At 45.1% G+C, this 24,005-nt stretch overlaps 1 protein-coding gene across 1 annotated transcript in view; it reads left to right on the top strand.

The window, feature by feature from the left end:
• Positions 1-23,475, top strand: part of LOC117228702 (uncharacterized) — a 720,896-nt gene extending 697,421 nt beyond the window's left edge. Inside the window, exon 7 of the mRNA XM_076521571.1 lies at positions 8,314-23,475. Coding sequence (XP_076377686.1) covers positions 8,314-8,489 — 176 coding nt within the window. The 3' untranslated portion in view covers positions 8,490-23,475. The remainder of the gene's footprint in view (positions 1-8,313) is intronic.
• The last annotated feature ends 530 nt before the right edge of the window (positions 23,476-24,005 follow it).

Below are 24,005 nucleotides of genomic sequence, written 5' to 3'. Positions count from 1 at the left end.
TCTATGTTAACGGTAAGAGAGATAAATTAGATGAAAACATATCTTTTCCTTTAATAATCGTAATAAGTTGAAAACAATATAACAATGTCCCTAAATTCTTCGAATATCTTTTTAGTTTTGATTTTCATTATTCATTTTCGTCGTAAGTGCATAAAATTCGCAGTCAAATTACATTAAATCTCAGCCCAGATCTAAATTCTTACTCCAAGCTCCGATAGCAGTTTCCATCGCTTCGATACGAACGATGATCATCAAAAATAGATACACGACTTTCCAAGAACTACGTGCGCCCAAAAATCTCAAACAATCTTCAAGAGCAACATAAAGCTCGAAAATGATGTTCCTATCGCCCTCCAAAACAGAAAACTTTCATGAAAAATTATGCGCTCCTGAAGAAAATTGATCGTCCAGAATTTTCCAGAAACTACGTCTTCCCGAAGCTTTATCGTCCGACGTTCATCCGAACGTCAGTTCGTGATCTTTTCTCTCGGAAACGCGAAGAAACATCGTCATAAATACAGGATACATTTTTTCGGAAATGTTCCTGTCTGAAACGTTGGGACAGCCATTTTCTGGGCCGTTCCGAGCCCCGTTCCTGACGTCGTCGGTGTAGCCCATTTTTCCGGTGGGCGGAGGCAGGGGGGTGATTCGTGGCACCCCGTGGAGGGTAGCGAGAGAGGTGTCGAGAACGTGTGTGCCGTATTTCCTGGAAAAGTCGCGGCTTCCGTCGACGGTCCTCGTCGAACCAGCCGCATCGTGACTGGGTGGCGTTAGAAAGGGAGACGAAAAGGGAGCGGAGGGATGGATGGCAGAAGGGATTGGATTTGGTTATGCGTCGCCACGTCCGTGCTGGATTTGTCCCCGTCAGGCAGCGCGCCCGAAGACGCGAAGCCTGTTGAAAAAGACGAGCTTTCCAGGGAAGAAGTTCGGGGAACGAGCCGGGTATAAATTTTTCCCACCCCCCGGCCCCTTTGGCCCGGGGAACGTCGGCTCCCGCCCGGTCTCTCTCCGTCTCTTCCGCAGCTCGTAACCCCGGCTGTCTTCTCGCGGGGGACTCTCCTCCCGGCAGCCACCGCACTCCCGGCGAATTCGTTACGAGGAATTGATCGCGTCCGACGTTGAAGAGAAGGGTGGTAACCGAAGCCTACGGATTGCTTTTATTTGCCCGGCGACGCGAAGGAAACTTTCACCGGAGATCCCTGCAGCCTGCGCGCGTCAAACTAATTATTTACGATCCGGGGAACGGTTTCTCCGTGACGCGCGGGGAAACTGTCTCTCTTTGCGATCCTGCGAGGCCCGGAAATGTTTATTTTCGAGTCGGGACGCGATAGAGTCGAGACGCGCGATGCTCGGTGAAATGCTTCTCTCGAAGTTAGTTCTTGCCTCTTATCCCTCTCGTAGAAGAACTGTGCTGTGGTATACAATAATAATTTGTATTATGTCGACGGGGTGGTCAGGTCGAAGAGGAGAAGACAGGAAAGTAAAAATAATAAGATAATAATGAATGTGGAGATAGAATGAAACAATCGGTACCGATATGACAGTTAGATAAAAAATATAGCAATGATACATATAATATATATATCTATATAATATTATGTATAATATAATAAAATTAAATAATAATAATAATATAATTAAATAAATATTATATATATAAATGATATATAATAACAAATTAGTAATAATAGTAATTATTATAATATAATTAAATAAATATTATATATAATGATATATATAATAACATTAACAATAATAATAGCAATAAGAAGAATAAGAAGAATAGTTTACAATCGAACGAAATGTATGTTTAAATCCTACGATTTAATTAATTATTAATAATTTAATAATTAGAACTTCTCCAAGTTCTAATTATTTTAACTGAGGAGATAATGGTACACCGAAGGGTTAATTAAAGGGAAAAGGGAAAAATTAAACGTTATGGGGTTGCAGGCGTCCTGAAGTAAAATCTGAACAACCGAAATATTATTTATTATTCTGAAAATATAAAGACAGCCGAAACATACAAATTTGTAAAAAGCAATTTTATTTTGATCCATCTTGAAAACCTCAACGTTTTAGTATTCATTTACGATTTTCTAGGGTTAAAAAGGCCAAATTCTATATCGATTTAAAAAACGCGAATAACATATATATTTAGGAAAATAATGTTGCAAAACTTTGCGACAAATCTGACACAATACTACATCTCCGTAGCGTCGAACAACGGATCAAACGTACAAAACAATCGTCTAGAAACAAAATACAGTAATGTCTCCCTATAACTGACGCTCAGATTGTGCAAAAAAATGGACAATTTGGGAATCGGTAATTATAAAAACAAGGTGCAAGACTCAAATTAATCGTATCTCCTCTTCCCGAATTGTCCATTTTTCTCCAGAATCTGAGCGTCAGTTAGAGAGACATTACTGTAAGTTTCTATAGAAGCCAACGTTTGCTCCAATCGAGGACACAGGCTCTAAAACTTAAAAAGCACAATCGGATGGGGCGCGACTTTTCGATGAAATACTGCACGCACGTCCTCGACAGGCCTCTGTCGACCCTCCTCGACCCTCCGTGGGCGGAGAAACGGGCCAGAGCGACACCATAGAGAAGAGAATTGTTGCTAGTCCCGGCGAACAGTAGGAATTTCTCAAAGATAAGGGTAAACCGTCGCTGGAGGAGAAATAAGTGGGTTGGGGCTGGCGCGAACATATTACGGGATCTTGAATGACGGCAGGAGAAATTGTTGGCGAGTGCACCGAGCATCCAGGACGACCGTATAAGAATCGAGTTGCTCATTGCCATTCCGAGGACGCGGATGCGTTTCGAATGCGCGCGCGACCGTGCTACGTGCGATATTTGCGAGACAACGTGACTCGAGGGGTCCGCGGTTTTTCGCGAGGTCTCGCCGGTCCCGCCTCTTCCGCGACGGAACAATGAATTTCCACGGAAATTATGCGGAATGATACTCTACGGCTGTTTTCTAAACGGCGCCGTAGCAAGAAGTCGAGTGGCTCCCGAGGAATTATCTTTCCGCGCGGAGCTTCTGCCGGGATAGCGTAAGCGCCGGATGGAATATGCAATGGAACAGTGTAATTTAGAGTGTGCGCCGCTAGTGTTTGTTGCATGAAAATAAAGCGAAGACTGGAACGTGTTTCCCTTGTCTCGTAGATATATATATATATATATACATATATACATATTTCGCCGAGCAAGTTGGTAATCGCGTTTGGAAATTGTTTCGTTTGTGCCGGCACGGTTTTAGTATCCGGTTTCGTATTGCTACTCGATTTCTTTACACGAACGCAGTACTTCTCGCGCAAGAAATGGTCGAGTGTGTTTTAAATGCTCGCTGCAGGTTGCGAACGAGGGTAGCGAAGACTGAAATGTGTTTCAGTCGTGTTCCAGGCATACATTTTTTCTGGAAAACTAGCTAACGTGCTCGCAAACTGTTTCATTTGCAACCGGTATTAAATTTTCTTTGCACGACGTCTTTTGCATTATCGTTTCGGAATAATAAGCGCAATGTTGATATACGAAGTACGGCGTTTCCTTCTACGAGCGTGTATTTCAAATATTTGTAGCGTGCCGGGCGTGAAAGTAGTAAAGATTAAGAAGCGTTTCATTCATAAATTGGCTCGCGGGAATGCACGAGCGCTCGGACTTGCAACTCGCGACGTTAATAAAATTGCCAATCAGCCACGCCTGTTTAAATCACGGCAAAGAGCTTTTCTACCATTGAATTTTAACTCTTTGCGATTTGAAACGTTTTTTACTGCTTACGTTTCCACGATGAATTCTTGAAAGCTGCTAGTATTATAACACGTCGCTCAATAAGTCTTCGGTCTGGCTAAGAAAAACAAATTTCTTTTTAGAAACTCGACTTTATTCGTCAACATACTCTTCTTCAAGAGTGATGCATTCGTTCCAACGCTCCTCTAACTTTTCGATGCCTTTTTTGTCGAACGATTTGTCTTTGTTCTCAAAATAGGCCTCCGTTTCGGCAATCGCTTCAGCATTTGAACCAAATTTCTTTCCATGGAGCATGTTTTTAATGTCTGCAAAAAGCCAGTAGTCGTTGGGGACTAGATCTGGAGAGTACGGTGGGTGGGGAAACGATTTGAAGCGTAATTCGTTCAATTTAACCATCGCTTAACCGCGCTCCGAATCGTCGACACGTTGTTGTTTTTGATCCGGTGTGAGCAAACGCGGCATTCACTTCGAAAGCAATTTACACATGCTCAAATTTTTGTGTAAAATTGTAAACACGCTACTTCTGATATCTTTAACCCTTTCGCTACGGGCGGATTCTCCGTCACGGTACTTCTGCTGAACAGAGCGCTGCGACATCACTGCACGCTACGCGACGGCGATCGTCAGCGGAAGTCGGTACTCCGCGGCGGTCGGCGGAGAACCTAAGCTGTTTGAATTGAATGAATTTTTCTCCAAAGGGTATTTATAAATAAAGGGTATTCCAGGGTATTTTATAACGTCTTAGCATGCGCTCTTTAATTTACAGTATGAGAGGAAATAACATTATGCAATATAATGCACCAAATGGAAAGCCACTATAGTGGTCCGTAGTACCTCAGTGGCATCATATGGAAAGCCACTATAGTGGTCCGTAGTAGCGAAAGGGTTAAGGGGGTCAGCTATCTCACGCAATTTCACTATACGGTCTTTCAAAACTATTTTGTGTACTTGTTTTATGTTTTTCGGAACAACTGCCGATTTTGGGCGACCAGAGCATTCGGCATCATCGGTGTTTGTACGACCGCGTTTAATTTTAGCATACCAGTCGATAATATTTGATTTCCCTGGTGCAGAGTCTTCGTAACGCTTATTAAGCCACTGTTTGACTTCAACAGTATCTTTCCCCATCAAAAAACAATGTTTAATCGATACACGAAATTCTTTTCTAACCATTGTTTTGAAAATGACAAAACTGGGGTCACTAAAACCACTGTAACCTGTAAACTAATCATCGAAATGTCATGAAATTTTGACATGTATCGTTCGAAGGATGCTACTATCCAGAAATCATATAGGTTTATCAACAGTATTGCCATATATGTGTCAGACCGGAGACTTATTGAGTGACGTGTTACATGAACTGCCCAAGACTCTGAGACGGAATTCGATCGTTTTCATAATATTGCGCGGACGGAGGAGGTCGCTCGCCATTACGACGTACTAATAAATACCAGGATCGCGAGCCTTTCTCAGGGCTGTTGATGCCTGTTCGCGGCACTTCGCACGCGCAAGGCATTGCGGTTCCGTATTAGATGCGCGGCATTCCTATCTCATCCCGCGAGCAGGCACGCGACGATAAAAACTCCACTTGCTGCGAATGCCAGTGGCACGGAAGCATTCCTCTCTCATTGTTCCACTCCTTGATTCGTCAGGTTTTTAGTGCCGGCGATGTAGATGTCAAACGTTTTACACCGCGGCTTTATACTCGTGCTTACCGTCCCTCGTCTTCTTTTTATATCCTCCACCGCGCGCGAGGAAACGCCGCGAAACTCTGTCGATTAGAGTACCCGATATCTTCGAGCAAGCGGTTTTTCTTATCAGGAGATTGTTTCTGATCTTCTGGAAGCTTGTTGAAGTGTCAGCGAGACTTTGGCGACACGGTCGTTCGAATCTTGTAGTGCCTACAGAGCTGTTGAAGTTTCGGCCAAGTTTAAGCAGAAGTTTCTGAAGATTTCCAGCCCCTGGATGGCGAAGATCGCAGTCCTCGACACTTCTCGATGTTCTCCTCGAGCTTTTTAGAATTTATCAATTCCGCGTTTGTAAGTTTAATGCAAAGATCTTGACTGGTGTCTGGACTCGTTTCTATTTTTAGTTTTACTTTCCAAAATCACTACTAATAAGTGTAAGGGTTGGAAAAATCATCTGAAGATATATGAAACACAAGAATCAATAGTTTGTCTAAATTGATTCATTTCGAGTGCCTCGATTGTTTAAATGGTTATTTAAACAGCTATAAATGTTCGTAATGTTACAAAAACAACGGAATGATATCGTACAAGAATTATATCTGCGACTTTCACAATTCAAAGTTGTTCGAAGCTGTTGAAAAGGCTACGAATTTTTGCTAAATCTGCAAGAAATGAACAAATACTAAATTCTCTCAATAACTCGAACATGTCAAAAACAACGTAAGTCTATTCTCAGATTCTTCTGACATCTTCATAGTCTCGTGTTTTATTAATTTCCGCGATAAATGCACAAAAAGTTGTTCGAATAGGCTACGAATTTTTGCTAAATCTGCAAGAAATGAACAAATACTAAATTCTCTCAATAACTCGTTCATGTCAAAAACAACGTAAGTCTATTCTCAGATTCTTCTGACATCTTCATAGTCTCGTGTTTTATTAATTTCCGCGATAAATGCACAAAAAGTTGTTCGAATAGGCTACGAATTTTTGCTAAATCTGCAAGAAATGAACAAATACTAAATTCTCTCAATAACTCGTACATGTCAAAAACAACGTAAGTCTATTCTCAGATTCTTCTGACATCTTCATAGTCTCGTGTTTTATTAATTTCCGCGATAAATGCATAAAATCCGCGGTCCGGTGATCGATACCCTAAATAATTAACTAGATGTCGTTTTGACGGGCTGATACCGCGACCTCTGAGCGTCCACGCGACCAAGGGATGCGGCTGTCAACCCTCCGCCCCGTTCTCTGTCTTCGTTCGCCCCTTTTTCCGTCGTGCCGCGGCGAAGCCTCGAAACGCCACAGGTGGCGTGGCCGCGTTTTCCGTTCGCGTCTCATCAACGTCAGCCACTTTCCGTATTACCGAATAGATTATTTACGAGTTAATAATGCGCCGGCAACCACCCTCGCCACCCACGCAGCCGATTGTCCCCGTGATACGGCGGCGACACACGTGGCGGCGAAGTAACCGGGGGGTGGCCGCCTTTAAAACGGCCGCGGTTTATCGTCGATCCCGGAGCCCGGTGAGTTTTATATGCACCCCTCGGTTTCAGTAATTTTAAGGGTAGACGCGCGTGTTCCAAACAATAAAACCCCTTTCTCGACCGTGCACTGCGCGGACGCCTGTAGGTTCTGTCGCCCGCGGAATATCGCCGGTTATGACGCCGTCGTTCATAAACTTTATTAGACTGCCAACGGTGATAATGTTATGCACTGTCTCCGTTGCTTTTTATTATGCTAATTTGTTTTGCGGAGACGTCGGGAACAGCGTCCGTCGCGTCGCTTCGTTCGATAAGCGAGCTGGTTCGATGGCTCGCGGAAAGTTCGAGTTTAGGCTGCAGATGAGATTAGATCTTCTAACTTTAATCCGCAGGCGCATCGAAATTTATTGCATCTTCCTGGCTGCAGTCTCGGCTGTAAGCAAAACCTGTTCAAGAATACATTCGAAAATGTATCGAACGTGTTAAAACAATCGTGCGAAGGTGAACGAAATATGTTAAAACGTTCGTTCGAAGTTAAACGAAACGTGCTACGTAAGCTGCATGAAACTAAATGAATTATGTCGATAAAAAACCACGTAAACGTGAACGAGATTAAAACACGTTGATATTTCTACAAGTGCAGGTACACGCAGAACAGCGAATTAAATCACGAAATTTCGCTTAATAACGTGCACCTTGATTAGGAGGATAGGTCTTCGAAATAGCAGGCTTGATTAAGTCATTACATTAGATTGAGCTATTTACATGTAAAACGTACTTGTACAACAAGATCTGCAAAATACAAGAAAACATAAATTCATCCGAAACTAAGAAGCGTATTCATGTTTCACTCGTACAAGAAGAATTCTTTCAATTAACCTAGAAAATTCGTTTCGAAGTCCGAGTTGTATGAAAAGCCTATCTAAAGAGGTCGAGACAGTTCATCGACGACTGCGACCGATCTTTTAACCCTTAGCGCACCACGCGTTTCTCGAGTAACTACCTAGCAGCAACTCCGGCACATTTTTGGAGCAAAACGCGTGAGATAAAGGAAGTCTTATTTCGAGCGGAAAAGATTACACGTTCTTGTGAAAGCGTTTGATTTTATTCATTTTATGTTGCTAAGTATAAAAATGGGCAAAAAATGTTTTAATCGTAATGGTACACACGCTAAGCACGTTTTCGCTACCAATAACAATTGCTAACGTCGACAAAAACATAGTATCTTCGGTACAAATGACGGATGTCTCCATAGCGGAGCCAACGGAGCGCTAAGGGTTAGAGTTCCAGGAACGAGCTTGCGGCTCGACACCCTGTTACCAGGAAAACTGGCGCACAAGTCGTGATCAAGTCGTATTAACGTGTCTCTTTTGTTTCGGTTCCAGGAGAGAAGCCGTACAAGTGCAGCTGGGAGGGTTGCGAGTGGCGATTCGCGCGTTCCGACGAGCTGACGCGCCACTATCGCAAGCATACCGGTGCGAAGCCGTTCAAGTGCCGGCACTGCGACCGATGCTTCTCCCGCAGCGATCATCTGGCTCTCCACATGAAGAGACACGTGTAATCGATCGTCTCCGCGAGCGGTCGTTCACGCGGCGAGAGCGGTCCAGGACCGATAGCTCCTAGTTGCCCGAGGACTCCCGAAGACAGTGACCAGCAACAGCAGCAGCAGCAGCAGCAGCAGCAGCAGCAGCAGCAGCGGCGGCAGCGGCAGCGGCGACAGAAGCAGCGGCAGAAGCAGCAGCGACAGTAGCAGACGCAGCAGAAGCAGCAGCAGCAGCCGCAGCAGGCTCCTCGTGATCGCGTTTCTTCCACGGATCCCCGACGATCCAGCCGGCGTCGATCGACCTCGAGATGGTCGTCGGGGTATCGCTCTCGGCGCCCAACGAGTTAGCGTCTCCACGAAAAGAAAGAGTAGAGAAATCGATGATCCGCGAGGCGACCGGAAGTCGTCCCTAGGGGCCATAGCGTTCGACCACCTCCCCCGAAAACCACCTGACCCGAAACATTGCGATGGGAAATCGCTGGCTACCCAAGCTCCCCGCCTTCGTCTCGCAGCTGGGAAACCAACTTTCCTCGGCTTGACGAGGCGTCGACGGTGCTTCGCGCGTTTCACACAGCGGCCAAGAGGACATCAGGCGTGTCGGTAGAGACCGTGGTCGATGAGAGTCTCGTCCGGAACTTCAATCACTGCCAATTCATTAAATTCTAAGATCAACGCTACGAGACCGTCGGCGACCGCTGCGAGCGAGGGTGGCGGAGGTCAACAACGAAAACCGGGTCTCGCGCGACACCCTAATCAGCCGTCTGCCTCCCGCGAAACTGTCGAATCGGCGTGGTCGGAGAGCGTGGAAGTCGGAATTCTCGCGACGCAACGGTCCCCTCCAGAGGCATCCCGGTTCACGAGGACAATAAACGCTGTCTATCGGTGCCAAACGTTATTTCCTGCCTCCTGATTTTTCCTCCCGCACCCTCTCTCGGAACGGAAACGCGCGCGCGCGCGACATCTCTTCCTCTCTCTCTCTCTCTCTCTCTCTCTCTCTCTCTCTTTTTTCCCCGGAAAAGACCGAGGGACGCTGCTCGAGGACGCGCGCCCCCGAGCTTCGATCCTTCGCAATAATCGAAATTGCACTCGCGAAGGGACCGAGCAAAATGGCGAGAGCCAAGGGCGGCCGGGGAGCCACGAGGGCGGAGGAGCGGCGCGAGGCGTAATTGAATACGTGATTTCGGCCAGTTTCCGCGAGAGCAAAGTTTACCGTGCCGCGCGCTAATCCCGAATTTACCGTGCGAATTATATATCGCGGGCCCTCCGCTTCTCGAGCACCCTCGCCAACCCCCTTTCGCGTGCCCCTCTCCGTCGGACGACCGTTTCGCCGGCGTAAACGACGGTGAAAACGGAAGCCGCATTATTTCGCCGATTCGACCGTGTTCCGCCATCGACGTACTCGCGAGAGCGATTTTTCGAGGGATCTCCGGATCGGATCTCGGATCCCATCGACCCGGATAAACGAGACGAATAAAGAGGATAAACATGGGGCTTGTTTCGTAGTGGCGCGCGTCCTATGGTTTTTAAACGAATAAACGATAATGAAAAAAAATATGCAAAAATATATACGGAATCTGACTTTGTACTTTTGTACGATTGCTTTGTTAGGCGACGTTCTCCTGTTGGTTTTCGCGGCGACACAATACAGACACACACACGTAAACGTTTAACATACATATTGTATATGTATACATAGATATGCGACTGCGCCGAGCGGGGGCGGCGGAGAGCGGGGGACGGGATTCTCGTCGGAGGCTCAACAGAAATAAATGAAATATATATATATATTTTTTAATATTCTCGTCTTACTCACCGAAACAATATATATATTATTACATAAGGGACAAAATAAACGGGCAACATTCCGCACAAAGCTCTAGAACCGTTTCCACGCGTCGGACCCAAACCCCTCGGGTTGCACTGCCCCCTCTAGGCGCTCGCGAAACCCCGGAGGCAGCACGGCACAACAACGGAAAACAGGGGAGAGTCGAAGACTTCCGGTTGTCGAGGATCAAAACTATACCTATACCTATACCATCTCGTGGATCATCGATTCGGCGAATCGCGTGACGGATCTCGGCGGGGCGGGGCGGGGCGGGGGAGGGGGCGGGATCGCGAACCCGGAAATCGGAAAAATAGCGGATCGCTCGTGCGACGGGGCAGAGAGGGAGGTGAACAAAGTAGAGTAGTAATTATTCTTTAGTAATAATGACCGACGAGCGAGTGTCGTCGGAGCGACACGAGTCGCTCGCACGAGAGAGACTAAAAAGTATAGCGGCCCCGGCTGAGAGGCGGGGCCCGCGCGAGCAAATGAATAAAAACAAACAGACAAACACACGCAACAACAACAAAAGAAAAAAAAAACGAAGAGTAAAGGGAAAAAAAACTAAATTTTAAATGTTCAGTGGCCAAATAAATTAACTGATAACGCACGTAGAACGTAACGATACCGTACCTACTTGTAAGTAAGCCTGACTGACGTGTGCGTGCATGTGTGTTTGCGTGCGTGCGTGCGTGCGTGCGTGCGTGCGTGTGTGAGACGTTGTGCGACAGAGAGAAAGTAATAGCGAGTGTGCATCGCGTCGTGAGCGTGCCTGCTGCGTCGTGGTCGCGCGTGCATGCGAGAGTGTTCTTCTTCTATTACCATGTTTCTTTCTCCCGTTTAGTTTATGGATTCTAGTTCTCTGTTCTTTTCTTTTTGCCATCATTTCTGATTCTTTCTTTCGCGAGAAAATGTGTTCCAAAACGTCGATTAGCGAGGGAGGGGTGGGGGGAGCGGATCGGGGGTTGAGAGAAGAGAGACACACGAGGGGGAGCTGATGAGTTTGTATATTGTGCAATTTCTATCGGTGTTTCATTATTTGTTACCATGTTCATGAATAATTACGAATAAAGTAAATATATATATATATATATATATATATATATATATATATATATGTATATATAAATATAAATATATGCAGCATTTACAAGATCTAGGATAAAAGGACCGCGGTGAGAGTGCGATAATGTGTGCGAGTGCGACGTCGGATGTCTTTTTGATAGCCATATATTGCGAGGCGTCGTGCGCCGACGAGGCTCACGGCTCCGACCATACTTTTTTCTCTATATTTTTTCTTTCCATTGTCCGTGGTGGGCGGGAGGAAACGCGAACGTGAAACGTGGCTCGTGGGCGGGGAGCGCGAGGACCTCTCGCGCGTTCAAATATTCCCGTCGTTTCGACTGTCTTGCAATTTCGAAACGTCTTTCTGTGAGAAATTTCCATTTTTCAAATTCATTTCGTCGAGTTTCAAGCACGACGTACATTTCTGGGCGATTCAATTCCATGGTGACCACCGAACGCCGTCTCGATCCGAAGCGATTAATTCGGTCATAGATATTGCTAAGGGTCGCGAGCAACGAACCACGCCTCCTCAGGGCACTCTGACGTCATCCGGTCAGCACTTCCACCTTTGCCGACAGTCCAGAGCACTTGTTGCCCTCGTCTGAGATTTAATTTACGAGATTAATTTATTTTACAAATTATGGCGGAAGTGTCGCGTGCTCGATTCTAGCACAGATTGCCCCGCGAGACATTGTTGCAGTTCCTCGGAGACCGAGAGCAACAAATCCACAGCCCCTCGGAGGACTTTCATGCCATCTGACTCTCGGTCCGGTCTTCGGTTGCTACCCTGGACGCTTTTTACCCATGTCTGGTTCCATTAATGAGACCACGCTCCCTTGATTCGCGTTTTACTTTCATTCGATCCTCGGGATTGCTATTAAAATGCTTCCAGGGTAAACAGTGCTCATCCGAAGCAGATTTAAGTTACAAGACAAACTCGATGAAAAGAAAATGGCGGGTGGCAGCGAGAGAGGTCCTCGCGGTCCCATCGAGTGTTTCGCGCGTTTCCGTCCCGGCGACCACCGGGAACCCTGTAGATATAATATATATATATATATATAAATAAATCTCTATATATATAAATATACATAAATATATTTAACGAACGTTCGAACGAAAAAAAAGGAACGCGAGTGCATTGTTTTAAAAAAAAACTCGAGCGGCGCGGCGAACGAGACGTGAAATGCGTGAGAGGTGTGCGCACAGGGGAGAGTATGGCACGCGCGTGTAATTAAACAAGGAGAGATAGAGAGAGAGAGAGAGAGAGAGAGCGGGAGAGAGAAGAGAAAATAACGAGAGACAGTGAGGATGAGAGAGAGAAAGAAACTGTGAACGGTAACGAAGCGAGAGAGCGGACACCTTAAGAATTAATAAATGGTAGTTAGAAGTTTAGATAGATAGATGGATAGCTAGACCGTTAGATAGACACGTTAGATAGGCAGACAAAATAGATCGACGGAGAGAAAGAGATGGAGAGAGTGCGAGAGAGAGAGAGAGAGAGAGAAACGAATGGAATGAACGAGAGAAAGAAAGAGAAAGAGCGAGAGAGAAAGAGACAACGAGTGAAAGGAAACGATGGGGGAGGGGCCGGTGTTAAAAAGAGTTATTATATATAAAAGAAAAAAAAGTCTATAAATATAGATAGGTGGATATACATAGATAGAGGTGTAAGTACCTAAGAAGAAACTCTAAGGAACCTTTTAGAAGAAGCTGTATCGTTGTACGAGGTAACGATAAGTGGACATAAGTGTTTTATGATACTCGCGTACAATAAGAAAGCCGCGATACGGGATTTAAGATTACCGGGAGAAACGAGAAACGAAAGGTGAGGAAGAAGATAAGCAAGGGGAAAGCTGGGGACAGAGAGACGATCGTATACATAGGGGATTAGGGGGTTTGGGCGAGGAGAGAGAGAGAGAGAAGACGATCTGGGAGGAGAGACAGAGAGGACGCGGATAAAACACGGACACACAGACGCAGCACGATTGTAATTGTATTATTGTGGTCTAAGGTATTTTCAGTCATGTTGTATAGTAACTGTAAATTACAGGACTTTAAGTCGAAGCGCGGAAGCCGTGCGATAGAAGGAGAGAGAAAGAGAGAGAGAGAGAGAGAGAGAGAATGGTCGAGCGAATGCGTGAGAGACAGAGGTATAGAGAAAATGAATGAGAGAGAAAGAGAGAGAAAGAGAGTGAGTAAATATGCGGTCGTTGGACTGCGGATGTTTGCGTAGAAGAAAAATGTTTCGCATCGATTACGAGAAACAGGAGTCGAATAAAAATTGACGACAACGCGATCGTGTTACCAAATCGTTCCGATATTTTCCTGATTTCGTTCACTTGCTAATTTCTCTGGCGAATGCGCAAAATCCGCAGTCCAGTGGTCGCGCGGAAGACGCAGGCAGGTGAAAAAGAACAGGTATTGGGCAGTGGGAGTAAATTGCGAAACAAGATCGAAACATTTGCGGATTTCGCGAAATTGTACAGAGTTCCGGCAAGAAACTAGATAGCTAGGGAGTCGAGGGGGCAATGAGGGTGTAAGTTTCCTTGTTTCGCGAGAGAAAGAGAGGAGGAAGTAAAGAGGGAGAGTCTCTCGCGAGCGTTTAGCAGCCGGTTAGGTCGCGATCGCGCGCTCTGAGCAGCGTCCGAGCTGCGAGCTCGACGAGGAAATTCGTTGCCGATGCCGGTGTTTATTGAATTAGCGGTTAAATTAATGCGGGCTGCCGTCGCCCGCGACGCGAAACTTTCGAGGCCAGTAAAAATAAGTTTCTAGTAGTGGAAAGGGTCGAGGAACGTGCAAGTCGGTTTGCGAAATTATTTCCTCCCTGTAATGTACATTTTCTTGTATACTTGATTGACTCCGTTGAACAGGTGTGAGGCTAATTCCATTCGCCGCTGGCGGAGTCCTGACACGACCATCGTCTGTCCAATAATCTTGACCATCTTTCAATCTCTAAACTCGTCGTGACATTGGAGGAACGAGAAGCGACGTAACTTGAAATGTTTCACTGCAGGCATCGAAATGGATTGGTTTGCACTGTCTCGTAAAGATTATTAATTAATCTTTACGAATACGTGCGAATACTTTCTTCGCGAATAGCCCTCTCAAGACTTTCTTTACATTGCGAATGAAACGAACGTTTCCGAGGCGTTTCCGGATATTTGGACGACGGTGGTACCTTTCAGGCCGTGTCGGGATCCCGTCGCAATTCGACAGGGAGTTGCGTGATTAGATGAAATTTACTAAATAATGGGAGAAGAACTGACTGTGGGAGGGTCCTATGTGTGATAAGAGACTCGAGCGCGAATGATAACGAGCGAGGGGGTGTGGCGAAGGGCGAACGAAGAACGCGTGAGAGGCACAAGTGAGAGCACAGAGAGAAAGTGAGTGCGAAAGAGAGAAGAAAGAAAGGAAGATAGAGAAAACGAGAGTGAGAGAGAGAGAGAGAGAGAGAAAGTGAGGGAAGCACAGTGAAAAACAGAGTCAAGAGATTACCTATATTTTTAAAAAGTGACCTTTGGCATTTAAAGACTTGTAAAAATCGTGCAACGAGTTAAGTAAAACAAAGAACAAAACGCAGAATCACGAGGGCGCAGTGTTATTAAGAGGCGTCCGTCCTTCTCCGTGTCTCTATTTCATCTTACACGATGCAGCACATTGTACACCGACACAGAAAACAATACGTAAAACGGTTCGACGGGGGAGGGAAAGACGATGCCAAAAATTGTTCCGAGGAGATTCGCGGACCAGCGAATAATTGTTCGGCGGGTGGAGACGCGGCACACGACACAACGCAGTCGAATCATTCTTTCGACGATCGATACACAGGTCCACGCACCTGAGACAAATTCTAAGCTCGCAAACACGTGAGACAGTTCGACTATTCACAGAAAACACAGCGTCCATTCATACGCGTCTTCGGGAGAGGATCGGAGGGTGGCGAATGGATAATTGCGTGGAATAGGATCCGTCGATCGCGATGACCCTGAGATACGTGGCAGAGGTCAGGGTACTGAGCTGGTTCGATCGACGATATAAGCGATCATGAACTCTGGGTGCGAAGATATACACACATTCTTACAATCTCGAAATTGCGTGCAGTGTTGTTTCTGAAGGGGTACGTCGCAGGTTCGATGAAGTTCAAAGATACAATTACCTACAAAGAGATACATGATAATTGAATGGAGACAAATGTCTTCAATTAAAGCGATAAGATATCGATGCAAATTGTTTCGCGAATGTTTTCAAAATGGAAGTACCTATCTTAACAATGGTTAAAATTTCAAACGACACAAGGTTAGCGATTTCTCCAGCATATTTTTCTGTACATCCCTAAATTACAATTCAACGGAAACCTAGTCTAATCCAGCGACATCTTCGGAGAGCACAGCAAACCGCAACCAAGTCAGCAAACCGCGACAGAAACCTAATCAAACTAAGCTCATCGTTCCAACGTCACAGACGTTAACAAACGTAGTTCGGCGTATATCTTCGTAAGCAAATCTGCAGGACGATAACAGACACAGACAAAATTACTCAGGACATTGACCCGACAGCATGCCACTACAAATCATCGAGACAGACCCTATTCCACATAATTACCCAGAAGATAATAGAATAGGACACCAGCGATGGAAACTCGACGAAGAAGGAACAAAACATCGTTACGACCAAGGGAGAGCAGAGCTCGGGGGTTGGAGGGTTCGGAGAGGGAGTGGGAGGGAGAGAAAAATAGAGAGAGAGAGAGAGAGAGAGAGAGGCAAACAATGCATTCCGTAAAAACTCGCTTTACACGAGGCGCGCGCGAGAACCGACGCTTCGATTTGCAGATCGCAGCGATCGGTCCGCCTCGAGGCCTAACAAAACGAAGAACCGAACAAGATTTCGGCCGTGACTCGATCCTCGAGGTGGTCGCCGCTAGATCGCGATCCTTTGCGGTCGTCCCCCGTGATTCTAGATCGTTTCCAGAATCGACACGGCGGATAAATAATGGAAGGGAGACGCGACTCGCGGCGCGAGCCGGGGATCGACCTCGAAAAAAAATGGAAAACCAGCCAACAGTCACCGCATAGTCACTATTGTCATCCAAACACGATTCATGGTAGGGTATATAGTATTTTTAGGGATTTTATACAGGCATGCGACAGCGATCTATGTTTTAGCCCACGATTTAACATGTCGATTATTGACGTTTCTTCTTGTACGTAAACGAAAAAAAAATGAATAAAAACGAACGGTGTGCTCTAGGTATATTTAATAATTATTATACGCAGTGGGGAGCGAGTGTGTTGACTGCTTGGGAGATAGAGGAAGAGAGAAAGAGAGAGCGAGAGTAAGAGAGAAAGAAAGAAAGAAAGAAAGGGAGGATGTAGCAATTTTTTTCGCGTGCGAGTGTGTCCTCTGGCGTGACATGTGTTTCGTGCGAATGCGATTTTTTCTGGGATTCTGTACCTCGTTGTGTATACACATCTCTATTTGTATAATTGTGAATATTACCGTATTATGATAATGTGATTTATTACGTGTGATCCTGCGCGCGGAACGACGCGGTGAAACTTTACGCGCGAGTATTTTGTATCACGAGAGGAGAGCGGAACGAGCGAACCACTGTGTGACGAGCGTGTCTAGAGAAAAAGGGAATGAAATTTAGAGAGTCAGAGACAGAGTGAATGATAGAGAGAGAGAGAGAGAGAGAGAGAGAGAGAGAAACAGGGAGAGATTGAGCGAGGAGTCTTGTAATCGCAGCTTTTTTGCCGCTGGGGAATAGAATTATAATAAATGAGGAACGCGCTCGCGCAGCCGTCGCTCCTTTCTCTCGGCGTCACTTCTTCTTCTTCTTCTTCTTCTTTTCATTATTCTTCTTCTATTAACGCTGTGTCTGCTATTCCTTCGGATTCTTAACGAGGTGAACGATACCGATTAACTAGCAATTCGACGATTATTGTAGCGAAAATTTGATTCTAGGCCCGCTCGAAGGGAACTTAGGCTCCGGCGGCCATTTTGTCTGCTCGAAGAAAGTCTATCACGCTGTTACTTGCTCGTTTTTACTTGTTCTCCTTATTAGCAAGTGTTCAGTTAGTTATGAGATTCTAGATTATAACGGGAGAGGATCTGTTGTAACGCACAATCCTTGGAATGTGATTGTATGTGAATGAATAATATTAATTACTGTCCATAAATTATTAAGATTTAGGTCTGGCGATCGATGATTCACCGTTCCCTGCGGAACCCGAGTTTCTTTTTTCGTTCCAGACAGCATCGCGAACCCTTCGTCTGAACTATGTTTCTGTTCTCCTCCGACATTCTACACCGTATTTGCTAAAAATAAAATACGAAAGACCATAATTTACTTTATTTTTTTTTCGTCGGAGTCCTCCGGATTCCTGGTTCTCTCTGAATTTTGTTACTGTAATTCTGAGTCTTCAGACTATCAAAAGCACTGTTGTTAACTGTCATCGATCAAACGCTTCGGCACAGTCTGATTTACGTCAACGTTCACAGTCGTCATCGTCAAACAACTCGTTGCCTTTTGACGCAGAAATTACGACGACGGTGCCCGTGTACTGTTGCCACAGCAATTCGCATCAAATCTTAGCAGAAGAAAAGGCTCTTGCATCTTGAAGATGAGAATTATGATACCAAAGATTGGTTACCCGTTTTCCCTCCACCTTGTACCTCCTCTACGTTTCCCTGTCGCTCGCAATAAACAACGTTCTACAACATTAATTTGAATCGTACTTTCGAGCGGCAGTGTACCCTCGCACCTAGATATCAATGATTTTTAAGTTACCCATAATTTTGAACGGTAACTATGGTAACTCGAATCGGAAATTTTTCCTCGTGTCTACTTGTAGATTCGAATTTTTCCGTGCACTGTGCAGTTGGAAATTGCGATTCGCAGGGCCGTCGCGTGCTCGACGGTCTTCGCGATTTTCCACGGGGAAAGGGTTCGATTTTTCGGGCAAGAGAACGCGCCACCCTTCGGGTCGATCGTTCGTTTCCCGGGCTATCGATCACCTCGTTGAGAAAACATCTCTCGACACCGCTCTTCTTGGGGCTGTCCGGCGATAGTTGATGCAGGGATTGTGTCGAGCCATCCCCCCGACCCCCGTGAAAACGTCCGCCCTTCTGGCCCGGCCGGCCGTTGTATAAACGCGTCCCAGAGCGTCGAGTGCACGCACACGCGTGGAACCCCTCGCATTTATACAGGGTGTGCCAACAAACCCGTTACGAACCGATACCAAGAATCCTGACAATTATTTCCTTAAACTTCGTCGGATATCGGGATCTTCTGTCGACAAGCGAGGATAAATTCCAGTTTGAGAAGCGCAGGGGCAAATTCTTACAGGTTTAATCATGCTGTTGGAACAACTTTTGCTCGAAACGTTTTGCAAAATTTCGAACACGTCGAATGTTATGGTTGCGTAGGGACAGCCCAGAAAATTCAGGCTATTGTAACTTTCGCTAGGTGGGAAATTTCGAAAAACCTTTCAGAGAGAGGCAGATGCTACTGAGTTTTGGAAGAAGAGTTAAGGTTAAAAATTGTAGTTTCCCCTGTTTTTGTTTTATAAGCAACGTTAAATTAAAATAAAACGAACACTGTTCGCGGATCCTTGTGCAGTATAAAAAGTCGCAAGACACAGAAATGAAATAAGAGTGAATCTCTTCTTTCAATAAAATAGTGTGACAATATTCTTGAACGACCTAGTCGTTTTTTTGTCATAAATGATTTTAACATTAGCATACTTCGCTCGCTTCGCAGTGTTATTCAATTGATAAGAGTTCACTATTACTAGCATTATTACTACTATATATTACTATAATAGTATTTGCGAGTCACAAATACTACTATTCATTAAGATGCAAATCGTTTTCTTGAATTTCGAGCTACTCCGTTGTTAAGGGCTGTTAAGAATACAAGTAGACCTCTCGCTTTCTCGGCCCTCGAACTACAGAAGAACCCTCGACGAAGCAGAAGCAAGAAAGGTTCCTAGATATTCAGAAGTATCCTATTAAATATTCTAAATATTTACGATATTGAAGATATCTATTTAAAAGTAATCTCCGTAGGGCCGGGCTCTTCTGGGCACCGGTTCGCACAGGTTCGAAACACCCTGTAGAGGGTGGCCGCCGTCGGGGCGCGCTTGCGAGTACATGTTTTTTAAATTTAGGCGAGAGGAGAGCGAGCATGAGCGAAGAGAGATAGGAAGAGAGAGAGAGAGAGAGAGAGAGAGAGAGAGAAAGAGAGCGTAGGGTTCTCATTGTCGAACACCCTCGACGGTCGTTCGCGGATTTAATGGCGGATCGAGTTTGTATTGTATACGATTACCAGGGAAACCTGTCCTCCGACGATCCTCGGTTCCGAGGCAGCGAAAGTGGACAGCGAAAGCATTTGCCAAAATAACGGAGAGAGGAACGAGAGCAACCAGACATCCTTCCAGAACTATCGGGACTAATTTACTCGCCGCGCGGCATTCCGAAGGTCGAGGACTTCGCGATCATTCGCAAATTCTCTGGAGACTCGACATTTTGTACAATGGCGTAGCGAGCGCTCGTCTAACGAGTCTAGTAGGTGATCACATGTGATATTTGTATCGGCTATTATTATATACATACATATATATATATATATAAATATATAAAATATACGAATGTGTGCAGAGGGTGGCGAGCGCTGTGCACAGTTAGGGTTGCGCTGATGGCGCGTGGAAATCTGTCACCTCCTGGGAGTACAATATTATTATCAATTAGCAAATCTTCATTCATTTTTGCCACATATAAATTTAATGCAACAATATTTCCACTTTGCTTTTAGCATGAAGAACGTTTTAGTTGAAAGAAATTCTGTCCTGGAGATTTGCACTCGGTGATTGGAAATTGTATGCAAATACTCTGTTCATTGTTACATGTTATTCTTACACAACAATTTCTTTTTCGATCTATAAGAACAACTCTAAAGTCCCTATAAAAGGAGAAAGCTCGTCGTACAATGAGATCTGCGACGAATTCTTTTAACGATCTATAAAATCAGCGGCGTGAAAGTGCACAACCATCGATCGTTCGTGAAAAATTGAAGCGCCTAACTGCTTCGAAAATAGATCATCGTTCCTGCTCGACTATTTTCCTCGAGCGAAATCGGCCACGTCCCTTTTACAGCTGAGTCACCCGACGCCCTCTGCACACGCCACTTAAATGTAAATGTATATTAGAAGTACTCCGTTAGGATAACAGCTAGCGGTTAGATGGAAAGCGAAAAACAAAGAAAACCCGAGAGAAGAGATCGTGAAAGTGAGGAAGATCGAGGGAGACAATGAGTCGAGGCCCCGTTTTTTTTTTTTGGAAACTCCCGCCAAAAAGAGAGAACCACGAGAGAATAAAAAATGGCGAGCCCGAGAAAATAGCGTGCTCTCGCTCTGCAACACGACGCCTAATCGTTCTTTTACACGTACGCAGGCCTACTCGCCGATCCATAATGGCGGGAAGACGAATAGGGCAGCGACACGAGACGCGAGGATCTTCGTCGAGCCTCTCGAAACCTTTTAGCACGAGCCCCCCGTGATTTTTCGGCTACAACGACCTCTCGAAGAGCAGCCTCTTCGAACGATCTCGCACGAGGAAATCCGGCGAATTTAGTTTTGGCAAGCGGAATTCACTGCCGCCCCTAAAATGGTCCCCGGAGTAGCCATTTGTTACTTGAACCGGTTGAACGTCGTTGGTCCTCGAGCACGTCGAGCGATCCCAATTTCTCTTCGCGTAAATGTTAACATAGGAAACGCTCTTCTTACGATTTCCCTCCGTTCACACGTACCTAATCGTTCGATCCTTAAATTTAAGATCTACTCGATAGAGATTTAGATTCGTTCGAGATTTAATGTCCTAAAACTTTGCTAGAACTTTGAACGTTTCGATTCAAACGAATATATTCACGGTCTGTCATGAGAATCTCCGAATGTTTTTCTAGATTTCGATTGTTAGAAACAGAGGAACAAAGGTTTGCGATTTCATCGTAATCGTGTCGTTTATAGCTTAGCTGTTGTTGGATAGATCTCGAAGAGATGACGACGACGACGCTATGTTTCGTTTGCACGAGATACAGTAATGTCTCCCTAACTGACGCTAAGATTGCCCACAAAAATGGACAATTTGGGAAGAGGAAATACGATCGTTCGAGCCTTGTAGCTCGTTTTTATAGTTGTGACAATTCGTAGCTATAAAAACCTAAAAAAAAAACAACTAAAAAATCTCCCTAAATTGTCCATTTTTGGGGACAAACTGAGCGTCAATTAGAGAGACATTACCGTAGTAAATGCGAATCAATTGGAAACGTACAATTATTGTGGACGCAACTTGTTGTCGCACTAGAGATAAAATAATTAGATCGCGAGTTTCAAGCATTTACGACAAGGATTGTTCACTAATCGCGACACAGTGTCGGCATATTGCGTTAAATTCATTCAAATTATTAAACACAGAAGCAAACTTCGGTACGATCTTCTCTACAATTGTCAAGAGAATTCTACCTTTGCACAAAGATAATCGCTGTGATCAACTCGACTCTACAGTTTCGATCTGAACTACCAAATTGTTTGAATTTCACGGAATCTTTCACGGCGATACGCAGCGAACGTTTCGATGGATCCTGTTTGAAAATCCTCGTCGGAACTCCGACTCGATAATTGCCGATCCAGGGCCCAATCAATATGCACGGAAGGTGCCAAGACCTCTGTTTCTTCTTTAACATCGAAAAACTGGTAGGAGTATGAAAATTTCCGCGGCAGACTGTGTGAACAGCGAGTCCTTCGAGGCGATTGAATCGCAGATTCCAGGTGGACGGAAGGAGTTAGTTCGTGCAAAAATGAGCGAGCCAATCAGCGCAGCCCGATTCCCCTTTTTCTTTCTTTTTCTTCTTCTTCTTCTTTGCGCCGGTTGCTCGGTTCGTCCGCGTTTTTCCGAAAGAAAACCGGGCGAATCGTGGCCGGAAGTGCTCGTGTATGAGAGAAAGAGACCGCGACTGCGTGCGCGTGCGTGTAGAACAAAGAGATGTACAAAGGAGCTGAGTGAGTCGACTAGGTGCACGCGTATCGAGAATCAAATCGACCATTTTCCGACAGGAGAATGATACAGTGAGAGAATGCGAAAGAGAGAGAGAGTGAGAGAGAGAGAGAGAGAGAAAAAATGAGGAATAGAGACAGGGAGTATGAGGAAGAGGGAGAGTAAGAGGTGTGAGAGACAGCGTCGAAAAACAAGAGAAACAAGAAAAAAAGAGTACGGCGTCCGATAAGAGAACTCACCCCGAATTTTTCCGTAAATTATTTTTAGCCTTAATCGCTACCTTTATACATTACATTGCTATCGCTAGTTAACACTGTAAGGACTACTTTTACCGCATCGTTCGCACTATGATTTCTAACCGTTTACTTTCACCATTGTTCGTTGTACAAAGGAGAGAAGATGGATCGCGAAGCAGATCGAACTTTCATTATATGGATCGTATTAACTAGCGTGAGTTCCGTGCGGATCATTTTGTAAAAAGTGTTTCGATTTCGGAGATCGTTCGATCGACGTGTCGAGCGTTCTTCTGCGGAGGATCTGTTGACGAGAGAGACGGAAAGAGAGTGAGAGTGAAAGAAAAATAGAGAGAGAAAGCGAGAGAGAGAAAGAGAGAGAGAGAGAGGGTGAGAGCAACGTTCTTCCTGCGTACCTTCGCGATCGACGAATTTTTCATTCGAGATACATATGTGTGCACGAGAAAAAAAATCGCTGGCCGATCGATTGGAACGGCGACGCCATTGTTCCCCGGGGGCGAGATAATATTTTCGGAGCACTTTCGCGCGAGTCCGACAAACACCGGCGACGGTCACTTTATTTTTCGGATTTTCGTTTCCCCTTCGAGAACACTCGCGGCTCCCCGATGCATACCCTCCGATCGCATGGATCGCGTCGATCGCGTCGATCGTCGATCCGATCGGCTCGCCGTTCCCGTCGGTCGCATATTTGTTGTCTGCCTAGAGATTTTTTGCGTTAACGAACTGGCGCACGCTTCTTATTCGGCTAACGGAGCGACCGGGCCGGCCGCGCTTTGTAAATAATTCATTAATAAACAAATTTCTCATCGTGCTTGAGTGAGCTTGTTTTCAACGGAAGCCCTCCTTCAGCGTGCCGGCGGCTGTCTTGCGCCTACATCGCAGATCGGCGATCGATGGCTGGAACGGAATCCATTGGCTGCTCGAGGTCCCTCGCATCAACGGTGCTAATTACTCGTTACGTTCATTTCTATTTGATTTTTGTACACACGATGTTCTTTGAATTGTGTCGATTTCGTAAAATCTGATTTTCGTATAGTTTTTTTAGAAACGTAATCTTACTATCTTTTGTTCTATTGTATTTTTATATTGCTTATTTGCATCTTTCTTTGAACATACGTACTGTCGTATGTACTGTTTGTATGTACTGTATGTACTGTATGTACACTTTTTGCTATGTACTTTTAATTTCACAGTACGAGCCGAAACTCGTCCATTTTCATTGGTATCTGTATTTCTAAAATTATTTTTCCAACAATGTATGGATAGGGTCTTCTTTTATTTTGTTATTATACAATTCTTTTCTTTTATATATTTTAACTTTCTTCTAACGGAGAATTATCT

Source organism: Megalopta genalis, chromosome 1 (genome assembly GCF_051020955.1).
Source record: "Megalopta genalis isolate 19385.01 chromosome 1, iyMegGena1_principal, whole genome shotgun sequence".
NCBI classification, from domain to species: Eukaryota; Metazoa; Arthropoda; class Insecta; order Hymenoptera; family Halictidae; genus Megalopta; species Megalopta genalis.
The sequence above is the reverse complement of the archived record's forward strand: the minus strand, read 5'-3'. Positions and strand labels throughout refer to the sequence as shown.